The 19,426-nt window shown below is 46.3% G+C and overlaps 1 protein-coding gene across 3 annotated transcripts in view; it reads right to left on the bottom strand.

The window, feature by feature from the left end:
• Positions 1–19,426, bottom strand: part of NFE2L3 (NFE2 like bZIP transcription factor 3) — a 31,486-nt gene that overhangs the window by 9,366 nt on the left and 2,694 nt on the right. For 2 of the 3 annotated variants that reach the window (XM_044920249.1, XM_021689801.2), the window contains exon 2: positions 1,756–1,932. The exons of the other annotated variant lie outside the window; for it this stretch is intronic. In XM_044920249.1, coding sequence (XP_044776184.1) covers positions 1,756–1,932 — 177 coding nt within the window. The remainder of the gene's footprint in view (positions 1–1,755; positions 1,933–19,426) is intronic. 3 annotated transcript variants of the gene reach the window in all.

Raw genomic sequence — 19,426 nt, 5'->3', positions numbered from 1 at the left:
GGTCCTTGAGAGTTTCCTTATTCTTTGATGTTTCCCTTAAACATGCCCTCCCCTCTTTTTTTTTTTTTTAAGATTTTATTTATTTGAGAGAGAGAATGAGATAGAGCATGAGAGGGGGGAGGGTCAGAGGGAGAAGCAGACTCCCTGCTGAACAGGGAGCCCGATGTGGGACTCGATCCTGGGATTCCAGGATCATGACCTGAGCCGAAGGCAGTCGCTTAACCAACTGAGCCACCCAGGCGCCCCGCCCTCCCCTCTTAAACAATGAAAACCCCTTACTTCTCTTCAGAATCTCATCAGATGTGTTACATGCTTTCTAGTTGAGGGCCTTAACATCTGAAGTCCATATGACAGAGTTCTTTCTACTACACTTAAATTATAAAGAATTTTTTTGAGACATTAGCTCTTGCACAAAAAGGGACAACTAAGCCATTCTTTCAGTTAATCCACGAGACACATTCTATACGTTGTGATTTTTTTTAATTTTTATTAGCCACAGCACAAGCAGGGGGAGTGGCAGGCAGAGGGAGAGAAGCAGGCTCTCCGCTGAGCAAGGAGCTCCATGTGGGACCTGATCCTAGGACCCTGGGATCATGACCTGAGCCTAAGGCAGATGCTTAACCAACTGAGCCACCCAGGTGCCCCCTTAATGGTAATTTAGATTGCCAAGAAATGGTCAGTCTCTTTTTTAAGTCAGATTCTTAGAATTTTTCCTAAAACTTTGTGTTAAATTTAAACACGTGGTTCCCCATCTGGGGCAAGTCAGTGGCTGAGAGAGCCATCAGGGCAAGACCTGCAAGGGTGCACCTTCTAAGTGGAAGTGCCAAGTGGGTTAAGGGTCTGTGGAACCTCCAGGCCTGTCTTTGGAGTGGACTGGGGTATCCGAGGGCTGAGTAAAAAGCAGAGTAGAAGGAAGGGAAAGTACAGGCTGCAGGAAGAATTCATCTCTCAGCCTGGCCTCTGGAATTCATCTTTCTATAATAATGCATCTTCTTATAGCCAAAGGGTATGGTTAGAGTAGCCAAGGGGGCTGTCCCTCTGGACCTGGCCAGAAGTACAAAGTGGGCTCCTGAGTTCAGAATGGCCTACCTCTCGGGAGACTGAGGGTTTGAGCCCAAGACCTAGCTGGTTTTGAGGGGTGGATTTGCCTTCAAGTTATTCTGCCTCACTATCCCAGACCTAGCCAGCTTGGGTGCCTCTGCAGAGGGCTGGTTGAGGATTCCTGGGTTTACTGTTCCAGTCACCTCTTTATCCCTTGCCATGGCAAACACAAAACCTGCTAGCAGCTTCCTGGAAGGGGGTGTGTGTATAAATACACCCTCCCACACACACACAATCTTGAGTTTAACTAGAGATAACAGTCTGTGGGCTGATTCCTTTGTAAATCAACCACTTCCACAACTATAAAAAATATTTTCATATATCTGATTTGCTTATAGTAGGGCACTTAATGGAAGATTCATTACCAACACATATTGTCAAAGCCATAAAATCTACCTTACAGGGGCACGTGGGTGGCTCAGTCGGTTAAGCATCTGCCTTAGGCTCAGGTTATGATCCTGGGATCCTAGGATCCTAGGATCCTGGGATCTAGCCCCTCAAGGTCATCATTATTGACTCCCTGCTCACCGGAGTCTGCACGGCCCTCTCCCCCTACCCCTCCCCACCACTCCTGTGTACTCGTTCTAATAAAATCTTAAAAAAATCTACCTTACAGCGAAAATGGTAAGGCTGAGCTACTATGATAACGCTTACCTCATTTCTAGATTCAGTGGTCTTTTCTGCCTCCCAGTCAGGTTTATCTGCTATTTTACTTTCATCCTCATTCTTCTGCGGTAGTGATTTTTCTTGGGCTGATACTCTTTGCTCATTTTCCACATTCTGGGAGCTGTGATCCACAGCTTCGTGCCTCTCTCTCAGTACTTCATTCTCCTATATAGAAGTATCCAAAAATGTGCTAAGCAGAAATCCATATTTCATCAAATAAGTCAACCTTTAAAACTGCATTATACTTACTGCTCAGTGATATAAAAACCACAAGTCCAAAAGCTAAGACTGGCATTGCATATTTCAGTATTAAACTTTTTAATCCTGAAACAAGGCCCATGAACTCACTGAGACACAGGCAGTTGTAATCTGCATAATTTAAATTATATGCATTTATAAAGCCCTGGAGTTTAAAATACTTACAAATTTGATGAGATTTAGAAATCAGTTTTGCCAACAGGCAGTTTATTTACTTAGTTTTCTGTTGAAAATAGATCAAACAGCTAAGCTGGAAGCAAACAGCAAATATATACAGAAGAGTCTGGAAAAGTATTATTGCAAGGTATTGTGGTTCTCTCTGAAAGGTGGAATAAGGTTGGGGAAGTGTGGGAGAAAAATTATACTTTATACATTTCTGTACTGTTTGAATATTTTACAACAAATGTTATTTCTTTTAAAGTCAGGAAAAGTATATTTTTATTTTGAAAAAATAGAAGTTAACAAAGCTTTAGAGACTAGCATCTCCATAGATATTTTAAACTATGCTTACCTACCCAGAAGTGTCCTACTTTTTAATTTAACTGGAGTTAACCATTAAGAATTAATCATTAACATACACTGTGTATACTGATACTTTTAATTATATTAAAAGTGCAGTTTTTCCCCCCCTAACATAACATAAAGGCCTCTCAAACTCTTTCAAAAGATCTATTTTTAATTTTTCTCTTTCAACAGCATAGCACACTGGACTAAACTCAAGGACAGCAGCACCACCCCCACACTCTAAAGCAGAGAAATGCTAATTAAAAAAACAAAACCAGGGGCGCCTGGGTGGCTCAGTCGTTGGGCGTCTGCCTTCGGCTTGGGTCGTGATCCTGGAGTCCTGGGATCGAGCCCCGCATCGGGCTCCCTGCTCGGCAGGAAGCCTGCTTCTCCCTCACTCACTCCCCCTGCTTGTGTTCCCTCTCTGACTGTGTCTCTCTCTATCAAATAAATAAAATCTTTAAAAGGAAAAAAAAAAAACAAAACCAAAAACAAGCACATAAAAACACATGAAGTCAAAGAAATGTAAAATCTACAGATGCCAGAAGTGAGATAAATCAAAACGAGCAGGAAAAGGAAACTGACGTGCTAGCGGCCTGCTTGGTTTTACTTGCTTCTCTGTTCACTGTACTTAACCTGATGCGGTGTTGGTCTTGTTCCTTCCTCAGGCAGTCTCTCTGTGCACAACCCTGCTCTTGTGCTCAAGGACATTGTTGCTGCTACACTATCCTCTTCTGCATCCAGTGTTCCTTGTCTGGATACTCCCACCAGTCTACTAACCTAAAACACCCCTCAGCTTTAAAAATCTCTCCCTTGATGTCCTATTATTACTCTCTAGATCCCATTCCATTTTTCTGGTCCTTTTAGAGCATAATCTTGCAAAGAGTCATCTGGACGCTGTGCATTATCTCTTGAACCTACTCCTGTGGGAATTTTGAAACATCTCAACAGGGTCTTCCCAAGTTGACAGTTCTCCACGCTCACCTTACCAGACCCATCAGCAACACTTCCCTTCCTTACTCCCTCCTCTTGGAAACAGGTTTTTTACCTGGCATCCAGGTACCTTCTCTATTACCCTACCTCACCAACTACTCTTTGGATGATTCTTCGGCTCAGCCTCAGGCACACCAGGCACTCTCCCACCTTTCAGCTTGTGTTTGCTGTTCCTTTTGCTTGTAGGGCTCTCGCTCCGTTCACAGCCCCAGCCCCATGATTTTGAAGCTTTATGTCTCTCTTCAAATATTACCATCTTACTTTTATTTAAAAAAAAAAAAAAAAAGGGCGCCTCTCCCATCAATATGTCCCTTGCTTTTTTCATAGCATTTAGCACCAGCTGAATGTATTTGTCATCTATCCCGCTAGAATGCTAGTTTCTTGAGGGTAAGGCTCTGTTTAGTTCCTGCATGCACGCTGCCTACCCCAGAACCTGCCACATGGTAGACCCTTACTAGGTATACTTGTTGAATAGATGAACTCCCAGACACAGCATCTGAAGACTTTTGGTAGGGATTCACTTAAAATGGGTGAGCTGCCATTGTCTTGCTCTTTCCTGCAATTACAATTCTGATTCCTATCCAAATTTGGGGAAAGGAAGAAGTGACTGGTCATCAGTCTTTCAATGTCTATCTTTTGCCAAGGCAAGGTTTCTTTTGTTAAGCCTCAAGATAATCAAATCCCAAATTCTGGAATCCTGAGGCAGCTAACTTTGTTTATAAATTTGCTATCAGTGGGCACAGGAGCTTCTAAACTCTAAATTGCATGATCTATTTTAGAACCATGAAGCAAGGTACCTTCCATTAATGTGTAGTGTGTGAGTTAATACAACACATGAACTTGCAAAAATGAGACTAGGTTATGTCCTGTTACACAAATGAAAACAGAGGGAACAGGTAGCTAATACAGGCCTGGATAAAGCCCAGGAGGAAACCAAGCAAACTTTAGTCTGGGAAGGCTTTTTTTTTTTTTGTGGGGAAAACATTGAGAGTTTGGTAACGGCCTGCCTAAATGCTCTGGAAGAGACCAACTGAATGTAGAGAAATTCTGTATGAACACTACTCACTTTACAAGAAGCAAAAATTGGGTTAAAAATCATACCTTATAATAATAACCCATTAAACAAAATGAGTTAAATAGAATAATCAACGAGTCCATTTGAATATAAACAAGTAAATGAGGGAAAAAGTTTCTTACAGTAGAATGCAACTAATAAATACAGAAGGAGAATGATGGGGTTAGAAAATCATCAATGGATGCTAAAACTAGGGAGTAAAGTTTGATGAGAAACATATTTAAGTAGTGACACTACAGGAGAAATATGGCGAACACCACCTCAATCAAGTGGTAAAATCCATCATCACAAATAGAAATAAACCAACAGCAGGTGCCTCTTATTCCTGCCCAGAATTCATAATCTCAACTCAATCACGAGGCAACATCAAAAATAAATTAAAAATGGGGCCATTTTACAAAACAACTGATTGATGCTTTTCCAAAATCTAGGTGAAGAAATCCAAGGCTGAGGAACTTTTCCAGATTAAAAGTGACTGAGCGGGGTGCCTGGTTGGCTAAGTTGGTTAAGCATCTGCCTTCGGCTCAGGTCATGATCCCAGGGTCCTGGGATCGAGCCCCATGTCAGGTTCTCTGCTCAGCGGAGAGTCTGCTTCTCTCTCTCCCTCTCAAATAAATATATAAATAAACAAATAAATAAATAAAGTGACTGAGAGACTTGGCACATAATGTGTGATCCTGGGTTCGATGCTGATCCAGGAGGAAAAAGTATTATATAGGACATTTCTGGGACAATAGATAAAATGTGAATATGGACAGATTATATAATAGTCTTAGATTTACGTTAGTTTCCTGATTTTGATAAATATGCACTTAAGTATTTGGATATTGAGGGACAAAATGGCTTCAATTCACTCTTACATATTTCCCAACAAAAAGAATTATGTATAGATGGATAGCTAGCTATAATTACAAAATAGAGACGTCAGATGGGGCAAAATGCAAAACAGGTAACTCTGAGTAAAGGATATATACTATTCTTGCAACTTTTTTAAAAGTTTGAAATTATATCTCACTAATGAGTTGCCCTAAAAATCGATACATGGCAAAATCACTTTGGTCAAAGCAATAGCAAAAGGTTGACCCAGAATTATTCTTCCATTAAATCTTCTGTTAATCTGCATTTCCTCCCCAAAGTGTACAGTAGTCCTATCAATTGCTTTATTATTTTCACCTCTTCCGACATTAAAATTTCAGATTTCATTTTCTTGCCTAATTGCTTTGGTTATGCTTTCAGAATAATATTCAATAATAATGGTGATACCTGATTCAAAGAAAACACTACTGGTGTGTCTACCCTTGATACTACAACACTACTTCATTCGACACTAGATGTGTGTGTTTCCACACACCGAGCAATTCTGCAACACAGCTGCACGTCCTATAACTTAATTCTGACACTACCTACCTGAAGATTGCGTCAGATCCCACAGGTTAAGGGCTTAGTATCACAAGACTGCCCACTCATCTCCCTTCAGATGCCAACTGCAAGTCCAGGTTATCACCTGTGCTTCAGAACAACTGGCTATAAATTGGAGGTTCCCACGACCCCCTCCCTTGGGTTTAATTTGCTAGAGTGGCTCACAGATCTCAAGAAAAATCTTACTTACTAGGTGACTGTTTTATTATAGAAGACTGTAACTCAGGAACAACCAGGTACACAGAGCAAGTTATGTGGGAAGGGGAAAGAAAGAAGAAAGAAAGAACGAATGGAAAGAAAGAAGGAAAGAAAGAAAAAGAAAGAAAGAAAGTTAGTTGTTGGTGGCCTTCAAAAAATCAATTTAGGGTAGAAGCCAGTGATACTGTGTAGAAGAGTAAATGGGAGCTGACAAACTAGAAACAGCATACTGACAACTGTTCAGGAACGTTGGCTGTGGAATGAGTGAAGAACATGGGGCAGAGTAGTGTTTTGTTTTGAAGATGAGAGAAACTAGAGTACATTTGTAAGGGAATGATGTAGGAGAAAGGGTAACAGTAAAGCAAGGTCCTCCAGAAGGCAATAGAGGATGGACCCCACAGTACAGGGGGCAGGGCTGATGCAGAAACAAGTTAAAGCCTTTATTTCAAGATAAGGAGTAGGAAGTGGATGCAAGATTGTATTTGAGGATTTAGTAGTGGGAAGACCTATCCTTATTTTTGAAGGGTATTTTTAAAAAGTAGAAGTGGATACTGAATATTAAAAGGATTTTAAAATATGTCCGCAAATTATTCGACTCTTTTCTTCAAGACGTAAAACTTAATTCCCCTCCCCTTGAGTGGGGGCTAAAAACCTAGTGAACTGTTCCCAACAAGTCAGGTGGAAGTGATGGTTAGAGCCCCGCTTCTTCCTTGCTCACTATCACTTGTTCTAGCAAAAGCCATTGCTTGTGTTGTAAGATCAAGCTCTCCGCAGAAAGGCCTACTTGACAAAGAACTGAGGCTTCCTGCTAATAGCCAACACAGATCCATCCTGGAAGTGGATCCTCCAGCTTCATCGTGCCTTCAGATAGACACAACCAACACCCTGGTTGCAATCTCATGAATCCCTGAATGAGAACCACCCAGGCAAGCTGCTACAGAATTTCTAACCCACAGATACTGTGGGATAATAAATCCTTGTTGTATTAAGCCATTAAATTTGCAACAATTTGTTAGTCAACAATGGGTAATTAATATAAACAGTAAAAATGCTTCTTGCATCTACATTTTTGGTATGCCTTGCTAATATTTTATTTAGTATTCTGCGTGAATATACGTAAGAGTGATTCTTAGATTTCTCTGATGTATGTATTTTTTTAGGTCTTAGTATCATTGCTGTGCTGGTTTTGAAAAAAAAAAGAATTGGGAAACTTTATGTAACAGAACTCCCTACTGGAAAGTCTCAAAGATTTCTTCGTGAATTTTGCCCGCACCAGTTTGTATTTTTTAACTTTTTAAAAAAATTATGCTGACGTTGTTTTCAACTTCTTTCATGGGGAGGTGCCTAGGTGGCTCAGTTGGTTAAGCGTCTGCCTTGGGTTCAGGTCAAGATCCCAGAATCCTGCGGTTGAGTCCCAGGTCAAGTCTGCTTGTCCCTCTGCCTGCCCCTCCCTGCTGCTCATGCTCTTTCTCTCAAATAAAAATCTTAAACAAAACAAAACAAAAACCTTCTTTCATGGGGTATGCCAAAGAGCCCTCCAAAAAGGCTCAATGGTATTTGAATATATCCACTTCCTCATACCCTACCTACTCTGGATTTGTTTCTTAATATTTTGTTAATTAAAAGGTTAAAAATGCAGCTCATTAGGCGGCAATAATCTTGGAGCTCTCAATGTACCCATGAAGCAAGTGGTGACATGAAGACAGTAGATGCAGTGCTCTAGATTCAAGTTGGGGAACACAGAGTCTACATGTAAGAGGGTTTCTGAAGACCCTTCCAGATGGAGGCATGAGGAGCTAGCTGAAGGAGCCAAGGGAGGAAAGTCACGGTTGGAACAGGGATTTGAGCAGTGCTGCCTGCAGGTATTTCTTCTTCCTCTCTGGCCACAGAGAGAGGGAGGTAGGAGAGGCAGGTGGTGAGACATGCAGCGCTTCCCTTCAGCGGTGAGTACCTACATAGGCTCCTGAGAGGGCCCTTGCCGGTTCTGACTCTCCAAAGGTCTATGAAAGTGGCTACAGAATTTATCCCCCAAACGAGGCCACTTTTGAAAAGGTAAGATGGTGCTATTAACAATTAAGCTGGACCCCAGGCACAAACTAAGACTGTCCCACATGGTCACCCTGACTATAAGGCCACAGGGGACAGAGGAGACTGGTGACCATCAATAATCTTGATGGCAGGGCGCCTGGGTGGCTCAGTCGTTAAGCGTCTGCCTTCGGCTCAGGTCATGATCCCAGCGGCCCAGGATCGAGCCCCGCACTGGGCTCCCTGCTCAGCGGTTGTGCTCTCTCTCTCTCTCTGTCAAATAAATAAAATCTTAAAAAAAAAGAATCTTGATGGCAGATGGAATTCCACAGACGTGGAATGCACAGCCTTAGGTGTTCAGTATTTCCCTGGCTGGCTCTTCACTCATTCCTTCAACTATCATTTAGTGGCAGCTGCTGCAAAGCTAACAGAAACAGATCATGAGAAGAGACGAATGCGAAGACTTTTCCCTGGGTCAGTGTACCACACGTGGACCTGTGTAACCCAGACTGCCCTCAAGGAAGGCCCGGTGGGCAGAGAGCCTCCAGCTGTGCCTCTAAGAACGCCTCAGCTGCTGACAGCCACTCCCCCTAAGGGCACACCCTTCCCTGGGCAGGGAGGGTATGAAGGCCCAGCCATCTCGGCCCAAGATGGGACAACTGTGATGAACCACGTTAGCCCCAAAGCTCCTGGTTTCCTTAGCCTGCATCAAGCTTGACTTCTGCTTCTGTCGGATCCTGATTTCTTGTCCTCCCTTCCCTAGACGTAGTGCCCATGGTTGCTCCCTTAGAATCATCCCGCACACCTAACGTGATCTCAGAGTTCCCCTCCCAGGGAACCCAATTTGTGACATCATAGTTCATAATTTTATCTTGGTGGGAAGAAAGGAGACCGGATCTCAAGGCAGGGAGGGGTGAAGAGGATGATATTATAACATTTCTATTTAGAAAGTACAAAAAGGTGTATCGTATTTGTAGTATTAATTTGCCCAGCCTCGAAAGCCCTATGGAGGGGCACCTGGGTGGCTCAGTCCGTTAAGAGTCTGACTCTTGATTTCGGCTCAGGTCATGATCTCAGGGCTGAAAGATCGGGTGCGGCTCCGTGCTCAGCATGGAGTCAGCTTGAGATTCTTTCTCTCCCTCTGACTCTTCCCCTCCCCCCACCCCCAACCCCCATGTGCTCGCTCGCTCTCAAAATAAATAAAATCTTAAAAAAAAAAAATGCCCTATGGAGGGCTCAGATCCAAAAATGGCCGAGTAAAAAGGCCCGTCCTACTCTGATCAGCTGTACGACCTCGGGCCACTCTGACCCTCCGTTTCCTTGTCTGTTGAAGTGAAAGGGTATTTTCTAATTCACATTTTAAGGAATTAGTTGAGAAAAAGCACTTTATACATTTAAGATGTTATCCTAATTACTACTCCTTTCTACTCTGTGATTCTGAAGAGTTGCAATTAATGACTAACTGCTGGCCACTCCATCAGAATGTCAAGAGAAAGCGAAACAGGCCCTGGTACCAGGACTTCTTATCTTTGCTCGGGTCTCCTCCGGTTTTTCTCCACTCGGTGACATGGAGCTGAGATACGGAGTATATGTGCTTTACAAGTACTGTTGTATATACTGGAGATTTATGGGCCATGCTCTTAATTTAAAGAATGGGTCAGCCAAACCCGTCATTAAGTTACTTTTTATTTGTGTGTAGATGATTTTTACTTTTGTGGGGTTGAGACTCAAAAAAAAAAAAAAAGGCTCCATGCTTACCATAGGAAGCCATCGTAAACTTGTGAGTTGCCGCCCTGAAGAATCACAGCTAAAAATCCAGTGACTTGGACTGAACTGGCACCTGCTAGAAATGTCCTCCCCACCACAGCCCTCTCAGCTGGGAGGCGACTCATCTCTTCCTCTGCACGGGTCCAGAACCATGCCATTTTGGGCCCCTCAGCTAAAACTTGGTCCTCCTGTCTCTCAAATACAATGGCTTCTGGATTTTCTCTTCTGACACTTATCCTATCCTATCTAAAATTACAATTATTTGGATCTTTTCTCTGAGGGGCTGGAAACTTACGAAAAGCTGTCCTCCAGCTGTTATTCACCTCTGCCACCAATGTTAGGAGCAGAATCTTGCACACAAGTTTTCTGAGTCAGTGGAGGTGGTGGGAAGGGGACGAGAGGAGCGAAGCTGGGCTTTTCTCTTTCTGCTGACTCTCTGAAGCTCCTGATAACTGGCAACATGATTTCCAAGTCGGTACTTACTATAATGTATTGGGACCTGAATAGTGTGATGCAGAGCTTGACCCTGAAAAAAGTCTTTGTGAACAGTCCCAGCTGGCTTAACTGGGCCTTTCGTTTATGCTTCTGGGGGAGGAACAAGACTGAGACCTGCTTTGACCTTTAGGGCTGGATGAACCTTCAAAGACAAAGAACAATGTGTTGCCTACGAGAAGCATGACATCAGAGGGAGAGGGGTAAAGGCCAAAGAATTGTGAGGCCTGTCTCTAGGCTGGAGGCAAGCTGGAGTCATCAGGTCTAGAGAGAAACGAGGAGCCAGATAAAGAGAGGCTGTGTCCTATTTGGCCCGGGTGGTTTTTAATAGCAGTTTATAATAATTATAGCTCCCATTTATTGAGCACTCGCTGTGGGCCAGGCACCCCATACATGATCTCATTTAAGCTGCTCAGCATCCCTGTAAGATAGGTACTGTTGTTACGTTCTGTGACAGAGGAGGAAGCAGAGGCCCAGAGAGGTTAAGCAACTTGGCCTAGGTCACATAGCTTTGAAGCGACAGAAGCAGGGAGCATCTCTCCCCCTTGATCTGCCATGACTGCACCCTCCTCACCCTCCTCACTGGGCTCTGGTAACACGTTCAAGCCTTCCCCCACCCCGCCCGGTGGGGGGTCTCTGGGCGCTCTAACACCCCCATCTGCTCCTGTAACAAGTCATTCATGAAGTCCCTTCACGGGAGCCATCGAGGGGGAGATTCTGCCTCCGGCCAGGACCCCGCCAGCACCACCACTGGCCCCGCGCTGGGACGGGCTGACCCCACTGGAGGAAATGACGCCCCTGGCGGTGTGAGCATCACTTTCCCCACACACACAGCTGGCTGCCGGCCGGGTGTGGATCTTGTCTGCGCTGTGAGTACAACAGACCAACCGTCGGAAGACTACTCACAGAGCGTTCAGGGGAACTTGAATACCGACTGGAAATGTGGTGACATTGAAGAATTATAGTTGATTCTTTTTTAGGGGTGTTAATGGTTATCCTCTATTAGGAGAGTCTTTCTATTTTAGGGATATATATGGAAATCCTTACAGAAGTTTTTCTGAGTCAACGAAGGTAGTGGGGAGAGTAAGACCAGGACACAGCTGGGCTTTTCTCTTCTTTTTGCTAAGTCCCTGCAAAGAACTGGCACGGGAATCACAAGAAACGATGTCTGGGATTTGTTTCAAAATAAGGGGATAGGGTGGGGGCTGTTATGGACAGACCAAGCCCGGCCATGAACTGCGACTGTTCAAGCTAGACAACAGCGCCTGGAGGTCCCATTTCCTGAGGCCCCATTCTCTCCACTTGGAACAGACGCTAGAGAATTTTCCATCACAACATGCGCTATAGTCTAACCTCCTGTATGAAGCCCCTGGAGGCGGGAGGGAGGCAGCTGGACAGTTGGCAGGAATGCTCCACAGGGCTAACACCAAGTCACTCGATGTGACTGCCCGCTAGAAGTCAAGTATAGAAATAAGGGGTGTCTCTAAATAGGAGCCTCCACACGTCTGCCGCAGGGCAGGAGCACCAACTCACAGGCTCTCACTTTAAAAGGCGCTGTTTCTCATGCCCAGTGGCCCCTCCGTGCGGGCTGAGGGGCTGGGGGAGCGGGGAGGTGGGCAGTAGAAATGCAGCTACGATTCATTTATTTTAGGCTGGCTTACCCCGACAGGCAAGGAAGGCCAAGTGGGCCTCAAAACGCATGACGTTTTTGTATTTTCTTTACTATCGAACGTTTCAAACACATAAAATAAGCAGAAAACAAACTCTAGTAAACCCTCCGGGCATCCATCACCCAGGTCGGCCACTATCAGCTTGCCGCCGTGCTTCTATCATCAATAACCACCCCCCCGGGGGCCCCCGCAGAACCATTCCATCACGGTTTTTAGGCGAGATTTACACAGGCAGGAATGCACAAACCTTAGCTGTACAATTTTTTTTTATATAAAGATTTTATTTATTTATCTGACAGAGAGAGAGACACAGCGAGAGAGGGAACACAAGCAGGGGGAGTGGGAGAGGGAGAAGCAGGCTTCCCGCCGAGCAGGGAGCCCGACGTGGGACTCGATCCCAGGACCCCGGGATCATGACCCGAGCCGAAGGCAGCCGCTTAACCGACTGAGCCACCCAGGCGCCCCCTTAGCTGTACAATTTTGATCAATGGAGGCGCCCACTTAGCTCACATCTCTACTTGACACAGAACATTTTTACCTGCCTAGAAAGTTCTCTCCTATTCTGATTATTTCTACCTTGGCTTTGCCTGTTTTAGAACTTAAGCAAGAGCTTTGAACTGCCTTTCTGTGCAAAGCTACCATTGACCCTTGAACACAGGTTTGAACTGCGCCAAGTCCGCTTATACGTGGATTTCCTACGGTCCTGTACTGTAATGTATTTCCTCAAGCTTCCTTTACTGCGAGGACACAGAATGTAGTGCATGTAGCCTACAGAGTATGTGCCATCGACTCTTCCAGTTACCAGTAGGCTATTAGTGGTTAAGTTTTGGGGGAGTCAGAAGTTCTATGTGGATTTTCATCTGTGTGTGGAGTCAGCACGCCTAACCCGACTGTTGAAGTTCTGCACTTATTATTAGTTTCTTGGCAAGCCAGTTCCCCATGCTCCAGCAGGGAACTAGACAGATGTGGCTTCAGCTCGGAAACACCTGGTAAACCAGACCACTAGCTCTGGCCCTGCTGCCCAGGCCTTTAGCTGTTCTGGGCCTTAAATTTACAGAAGGGCAGGCTTTCAGCCAGGCAGGCCCCCCTTCCATGCAGGGGTTGTGGGATACTGGGGGCCCCGGGAGAGGAGCACTATGGCTGAGGGCAGGCTTGGACTGGTGCAAGGATCACTGGGAGGTCAGGTAAACTGCAGACTCCCAGGTCCCACCTGAGAGGCTCTAGTTCAGCCCGTCTGGGGTGGGCCCCCAAATCTGCATTTTAACAGGCAAGTTAGTAACTGATGCACTCACTGGATCACCCTTGCAGAAACTCAGCTCTTTTATTTTTTTTAAGATTTAATTTTTTTGAGAGAGAAAGAGCGAGCAAGAGAGCACAAGCGGTGGGGGGGGGGGGGGGGTGAGCGGCAGGCAGAGGGAAAAGCAGACTTTCCGCTAAGCAGGGAGCCCAATGCGGGGCTCAATCCCAGGCCCCCTGAGATCATGACCTGAGCCAAAGGCAGACGTTTAACCGGCTGAGCCACCCGGGTGCCCCGAGAAACTCAGCTCTTAAGAAAGGCTACGAAAGGGGTGCCTCACTGGCTCAGTCCTTAGAGCATGCAACTCTTAATCTCAGGGTTGTGAGTTCAAGCCCCAGCCTAGGTGTAGAGCCTACCTTAAAAAAAAAAAAAAAAAAAAAGGGTTCTTCCTTTGGATGAGCCTTCAGAGGTTCAGGATCTGCCTCCTCAACAATTTCAAGGCCTCCCTTACATAACAGCTCTTCAAATATTTGAGTTGCCCATCGTGTTCTTTCCTCAGTCTGATCTTCTCAGCATGGGACATCCCCAATGCACTCAAGCATTTCCAGCATGATTTCCCCCTCATGGAGAGAAGGGTTCCTCCTCCTATACCAAAGCAGGTCCCAGCATGACCTAGGAGTCTGAAACTGTCCTCCAGAGGACAGTGGGTCCCTGGAGAGTCGACCCCAGCTCCAGGGCAATCAGAGCAAATTCTGTTACACATCTAGTAACATGCCGGGACGTGTCCCAGCCCTCTGACAGACGGCGTGATGTAATCCTCCTAAGAACTCTCCCAGAAACAGGTTAATATTCTCCTTCTACAATTCGGAAACCAAGGCTTGCAGAGGCTGCCCGGAAGAGGCGGAGCTGGGGTGGTGTGAGGGTTGGTTCCGTGTGTCGGAGTGGCTAGGTTGCTGCTCTTGGTTGTGCAATTAAACGCTCACCCAGGTGTCACTGCCAGGATGGTATTCGGGACGTGGGGTCAACAGCTAGTCAACCAAGTTCCCAACCAAGTGACTTTCAGGAAGAGACGGTCTTGGTAATCTGAGTGAGTCCCATCCAACCAGTGGAAGGACCTTAAGAGCAAAACAGAGGTTGCACTGAGGGAGAAATTCTGCCTCAAGCCTGTGGCACCAGGGCCCGTCCAGAGTTTCCAGCTCCCCTACAGTTTGGACCTGCCAGCCTCCATGATCACATGGGCCAGTTGAAATAAATCTCTGAAAGAGACAGAGGCACGCACATGTACATATACACACGCATATTGATCATACTGGTTCTGTTCTCTGATGCCCATGGGAACCCAGTTCTCTCCAACCTCAAAAGGCCGTGCCTGGCCTCTATGCCGCCGTCCAGACTCTGCCAACCACCACCGGCAACTGAACCAGAACCGACCCAGGGGGGTGCCTGAGCCGCGGCCAGCTTCGGCTGCCCAGAAGCATGTTTGAATATTCACACAGATCCTTAACAACTAGATTCTGAGAATAACTTCTTCGTATCAAAAGGCTGCCACAAATGGGAGAACTGTGTCTTCACAAGTTTGCAGTTTTGTAGTGGGTGGGAGGCTTGTTCTAGTCTGGGTAAGGTCACTAACTTGCTATATAACTTTAGGCAATTCTAAGTTTCACCACCTGATTCATTACAGTGCCAACCTGAAAGCTTTCCATGGCCCCCATCCACTCAAACTGGCATCAAATGCTCAGACGGCCTATCAGGATTTCAGATCTGACCTACTTCCTAGTTAGGACTCTACCTTGAATGACCCAAGACACACTCAAGCTCACGGAATCCTGGAAGTTCTGCAAGGCCGACGGGGGGGGACAGATGAGGAGTGCTCAGCAGAGGCTAGCTGGGCGGGTGTCTGCTCTTAACCCTGTCTCTGCTGCTACCCTCCAGGTTAAAATGAAGACCCAGTTTCCATGCTCAAGACACTGCGGTTCCACGTAGAGCTTGCCAAGGCCCATAGATGAAATAGTACATAGTGTGACAGGGCTTGACAGGACTCGAAGGAAAGAACGGGAAATGCTTGTAGATGAGGTGATGATAGTTGAGATGAGTCTGAGAATTTAACAGTAAAAGACTTGGAAGGAAAGAAAGGATGCCATTCTGAGCACAGGTAACAGAGAGTTAGGCGCGGGAAAGCATGGGCCTGTGTGGGGAAAAGGAAGGGAGAAAGTCTGAGGTGGAAAGTAGGCCACGGGTAGTGGGGGATGAGCTCAGCGAGGGCAGTTGGGGAGTTAGGTCACACTAGCCAAATGCAGAGCCTCGAATGACAAAATGTCCAATTGGTAGGTAGGTAATGAGCTGGTGGAGGCTCCCCAGATGAAAGTGAAGAGACGAACGTGAGCTTTGGAAACCTGTGCCTGGCAAGAGAATGAACAGGAATAAATCAGGGAAGGGGCATTACAGCCCCAGCTGAATTAACAGCAGTCGCTGACATTACTGAGGGCTTACTACGTACCAACCTGCTAACCTGTATGATCGCCTTTAATCCTCACGACGACTCCGTTAAGGTACTCTTACCATCCCATTTTACAGATAAGGGAACCACGGCACAGACAGGTTAAGAAGTGTGCCCCAGATCATACGACCAGTCAGCAGTGGAGTGGAGATCTGCAGCTACCCCAGCTGGTCTGACCCCAGCGCCAAGCACACTTGACCACTAGCCCGGCCTGCCCTGGAGTTGGGGCCTGGGCCCTGCACTCTGACTTTTGAGCGGAGAAGCAGGGGAAAATGGAGAGCAGCCAAATGATACAAAGGACAGTGCAGAGGGGAGATTTCTGTAAACCACAAATTGAGGTGAAGGACTGACTGGAAAAAGTTGGAAGTAAGGTTCCTTGGGGTTAGCTGCACATGAAGTCAGCAAAAAACCAACCAACCAACCAACCAACCAACAAACCCAGGTTTGCTCACAAACATACACCAAATCCTGCAGCAAATGATCCTACACTTAGACCAGCTGCTTCCAGAAATTGTTGCAGCCTACTTGCTAAGCAAGCTAAAGAGGGCATGAGTCCCTCGAAATCCACATGTTGAAGCCATAACCCTCAGTACCTAAGAATGTAATTTTATTTGGAAACTGGGTCACTGCAGATGTAATTAAGATGAGCAGGGTGAGCCCTAATCCAGTATGACTGGTGTCCTTATAAAAGGAGAAATTTGGATACAAATGAGCACACAGGGAGAATGTCTTGTGAAGATAAAGGCAGAGACTGGGGTGACTCAGTGGAAACTAAGGGTCGCCTCTTGATCTTGGGGCTGTGAGTTCAAGCCCCAGGTTGGGTGTGGAGATTCCTTAAAACTAAAATGGGAGGGAGTGAGGGAAGGACCAAGGGTCACCAAAGATTGCCAGCAAACTACCAGAAGTTAGGAGAGAGGCCTGGAACAGCCTCCCTCTCAGCCTCAGAAGGAACCAAGCCTTGATTCCCAACTTTTCACCTCCAGAACTGGGAGACAGCAAATTTCTGCTGTTCAAGCCACCCAGTTGGTGGCATTTTATTACTGCTGCCCTAGGACACTAGTAAGTGATGCATGCCATCTTTCCCCATAAGACCTCAGGTGAATTTTTATCGAGTCCTTAAGTAAGCAAAGAGCCTCCTCTGAAACTTCATTCTACTGAGTTGTACGAATGTCTAAGACTATCTCTGTACCACAGTTGTAAGTTAAAAACAAGCAAGTGTTTGAAATTTCATCTACCTCCAATTGCCCAGGCACCAGGGATTAACTTTGCTTTTGAAATGAAAAACAAATTTTACTTTAACAATCAAGGAGCTTCTTCCTCTTCCTTTACTCTTAGAAGCGAGTCCTGATTGTATCAGATTCTTGCTGTGACCTGAAGAAACCTGGTCCATCCCACGAGGTCCCGCAGGACCCCTCACCCATCGCCGGGTCCTGGTTCTGGGGCTTGAAACCATTATCAAGATGACTACAAGCCTCTCACCTTCAAAGTGGATACAGTGCTCTAAAATACTGGTGCTGGCTATAGGCAGTCACCCGCCTTCAAATATGCTCACACAGTCAAATCTGCAAAAACTGTTCAAGTCCTCGTTTAACCCATGCCTTACTCTGAAAACACACGCGCCTTCGGTTGTGAGTGAATGGCTGTGGTTTTCAAGGGAAGCAGGTCTGCCCTGGGGAATTCCGGATTCTGTTTTCAGATAATGATTGGCCCCACTAAGAAGTGAAACCAAAGCAGTACCTCTTTTGATACCTGGAAAATCCCCCACTCCAAGACATTTCTGCAAATGTACAAAAATTATGGAAAATTATCCTCTACAACCAGAATCTCCTACAACTCAAATATAAGCCACCGGAATTATCTATTTAAAAACAAACACCACAAACCTCTGATGTTCCTGTAGGACAAAGCACTCTCTCTTTTCGAAGTTAACAGCAGCTAACTTTTATTAAGTGCTTCGAGACGTGACCGGCACATTTCTAAGCCTCTGACGTGGAATGAATGAATTCTCAACCCTATGTGGGGGGCACCTTGACAATTCCCATTGTGCAGGTGAGGAAACTGAAGCGGAGACAGGTGAAGAAACTAGCCCAAGGTCACAGAGCTGTAAGCAGCAGAGCTGGGATTCAAAACCAGGCGGTCTGGCCGCAACACACCACACCCCTTTAGCAAGCAAACAACCGGGGCAGACTCATAAACAAGACAAAAGCGAATGGAGGGAGTGGAGGCAGGTCAAGAAGGGTGGCTTGAGAACAGAGGCGAAGGAACAGCAATTACACCCAGGCACTGGGCTGGCACTTCATGCAGGCTTTTCCCATTTAATTTGCACAAACCGTAGAATAAGCAGCACGCTCCCACCTAACATTAGTAAGTGATGGCCCTAAACCCAGGTCTGCGGACTGCAAACCCCGGTGCCGTTTTCCCCCCCGAGTCAACGTTTCAGATTGTAAGCTCGGTATTACGGATGGTACAGTCTGCTTTTAAAAGTCAATGCAGCATTGGAGAGCAGTGGTGCTGAGGTCAGGAGTGGGGGGTGGGGGCACCACCCCACGGCAGCCGCACGCTCAGTGTGCTAGCACGGGAGTCAAGAAGCTCAGGTTCTGTCTGGGTGCACTTCTGGCACCAATTAACTGTGTGGCTTTAGCCAAGTGCCCTAACCTCGCTGGGCCTCTATTTTCCTTTAGTACAAATTGGATAGAAGGATGCCCCACCTGCCTACCTCTCAAGTTGATGTTAAAAAAAAAAAAGGTATTACCAAATACATACAAACTTACAACCAGATAGAAGCTCCTTATGCTTTTTTGTTTCTGTTTTTTAAAAGGTGTTACCGGGCGCCTGGGTGGCTCGGTTGGTTAAGCGACTGCCTTCGGCTCAGGTCATGATCCCGGGGTCCTGGGATCGAGTCCCACATCAGGCTCCCAGCTCAGTGGGGAGCCTGCTTCTCCCTCTGACCCTCTCCCCTCTCATGCTGTTTCTCTCTCTCTCTCTCTCATAAATAAAAATCTTTGAAAAAATAAATAAATAAAAGGTGTTACCAACAAAGGTGAACTGGCTGTGAATACTGTAAGGTGTTCCACAGCGGATCATCGCTGGAACGAAACTACCCAGGGCACCCCAGCAGCTACCACGGTCCAGCAGGCCCACACATGCCAGGGGGGGGAAGGCTACACCACGAGATTGGCCCCGTATGAACTTCATCCTCCCCCCTAGGAAAGCGGGGCTCAACCCTCCATGGGAGGTGTGGCCGGTCCTTGGCCCCCAGAGCTTCCGCCAAAGCAGGTTTGCCAGTCCAAATAGGTAATGCCAAGAAGGGGAAGGACGTGCTCCCAGAGCGAACAGCTACACCTCCCTCCAGGCCCTGGTATGCTTTGCAAGGTGGGTGGCATCCAGCGGAGGAGGGGAGGGTGCCATCTGCCATAGCACGGTGCACTGGGTTACACACACACACACACACACCACCTCACCCCGCACGGTGCATTGGGTTACTTACACACACACACACACACACACACACACACACACACACC

Source organism: Neomonachus schauinslandi, chromosome 12, assembly GCF_002201575.2.
Source record: "Neomonachus schauinslandi chromosome 12, ASM220157v2, whole genome shotgun sequence".
NCBI lineage: Eukaryota > Metazoa > Chordata > Mammalia > Carnivora > Phocidae > Neomonachus > Neomonachus schauinslandi.
Note: the sequence above shows the minus strand (reverse complement) of the source record. Positions and strands in the feature narration are given on the sequence as shown.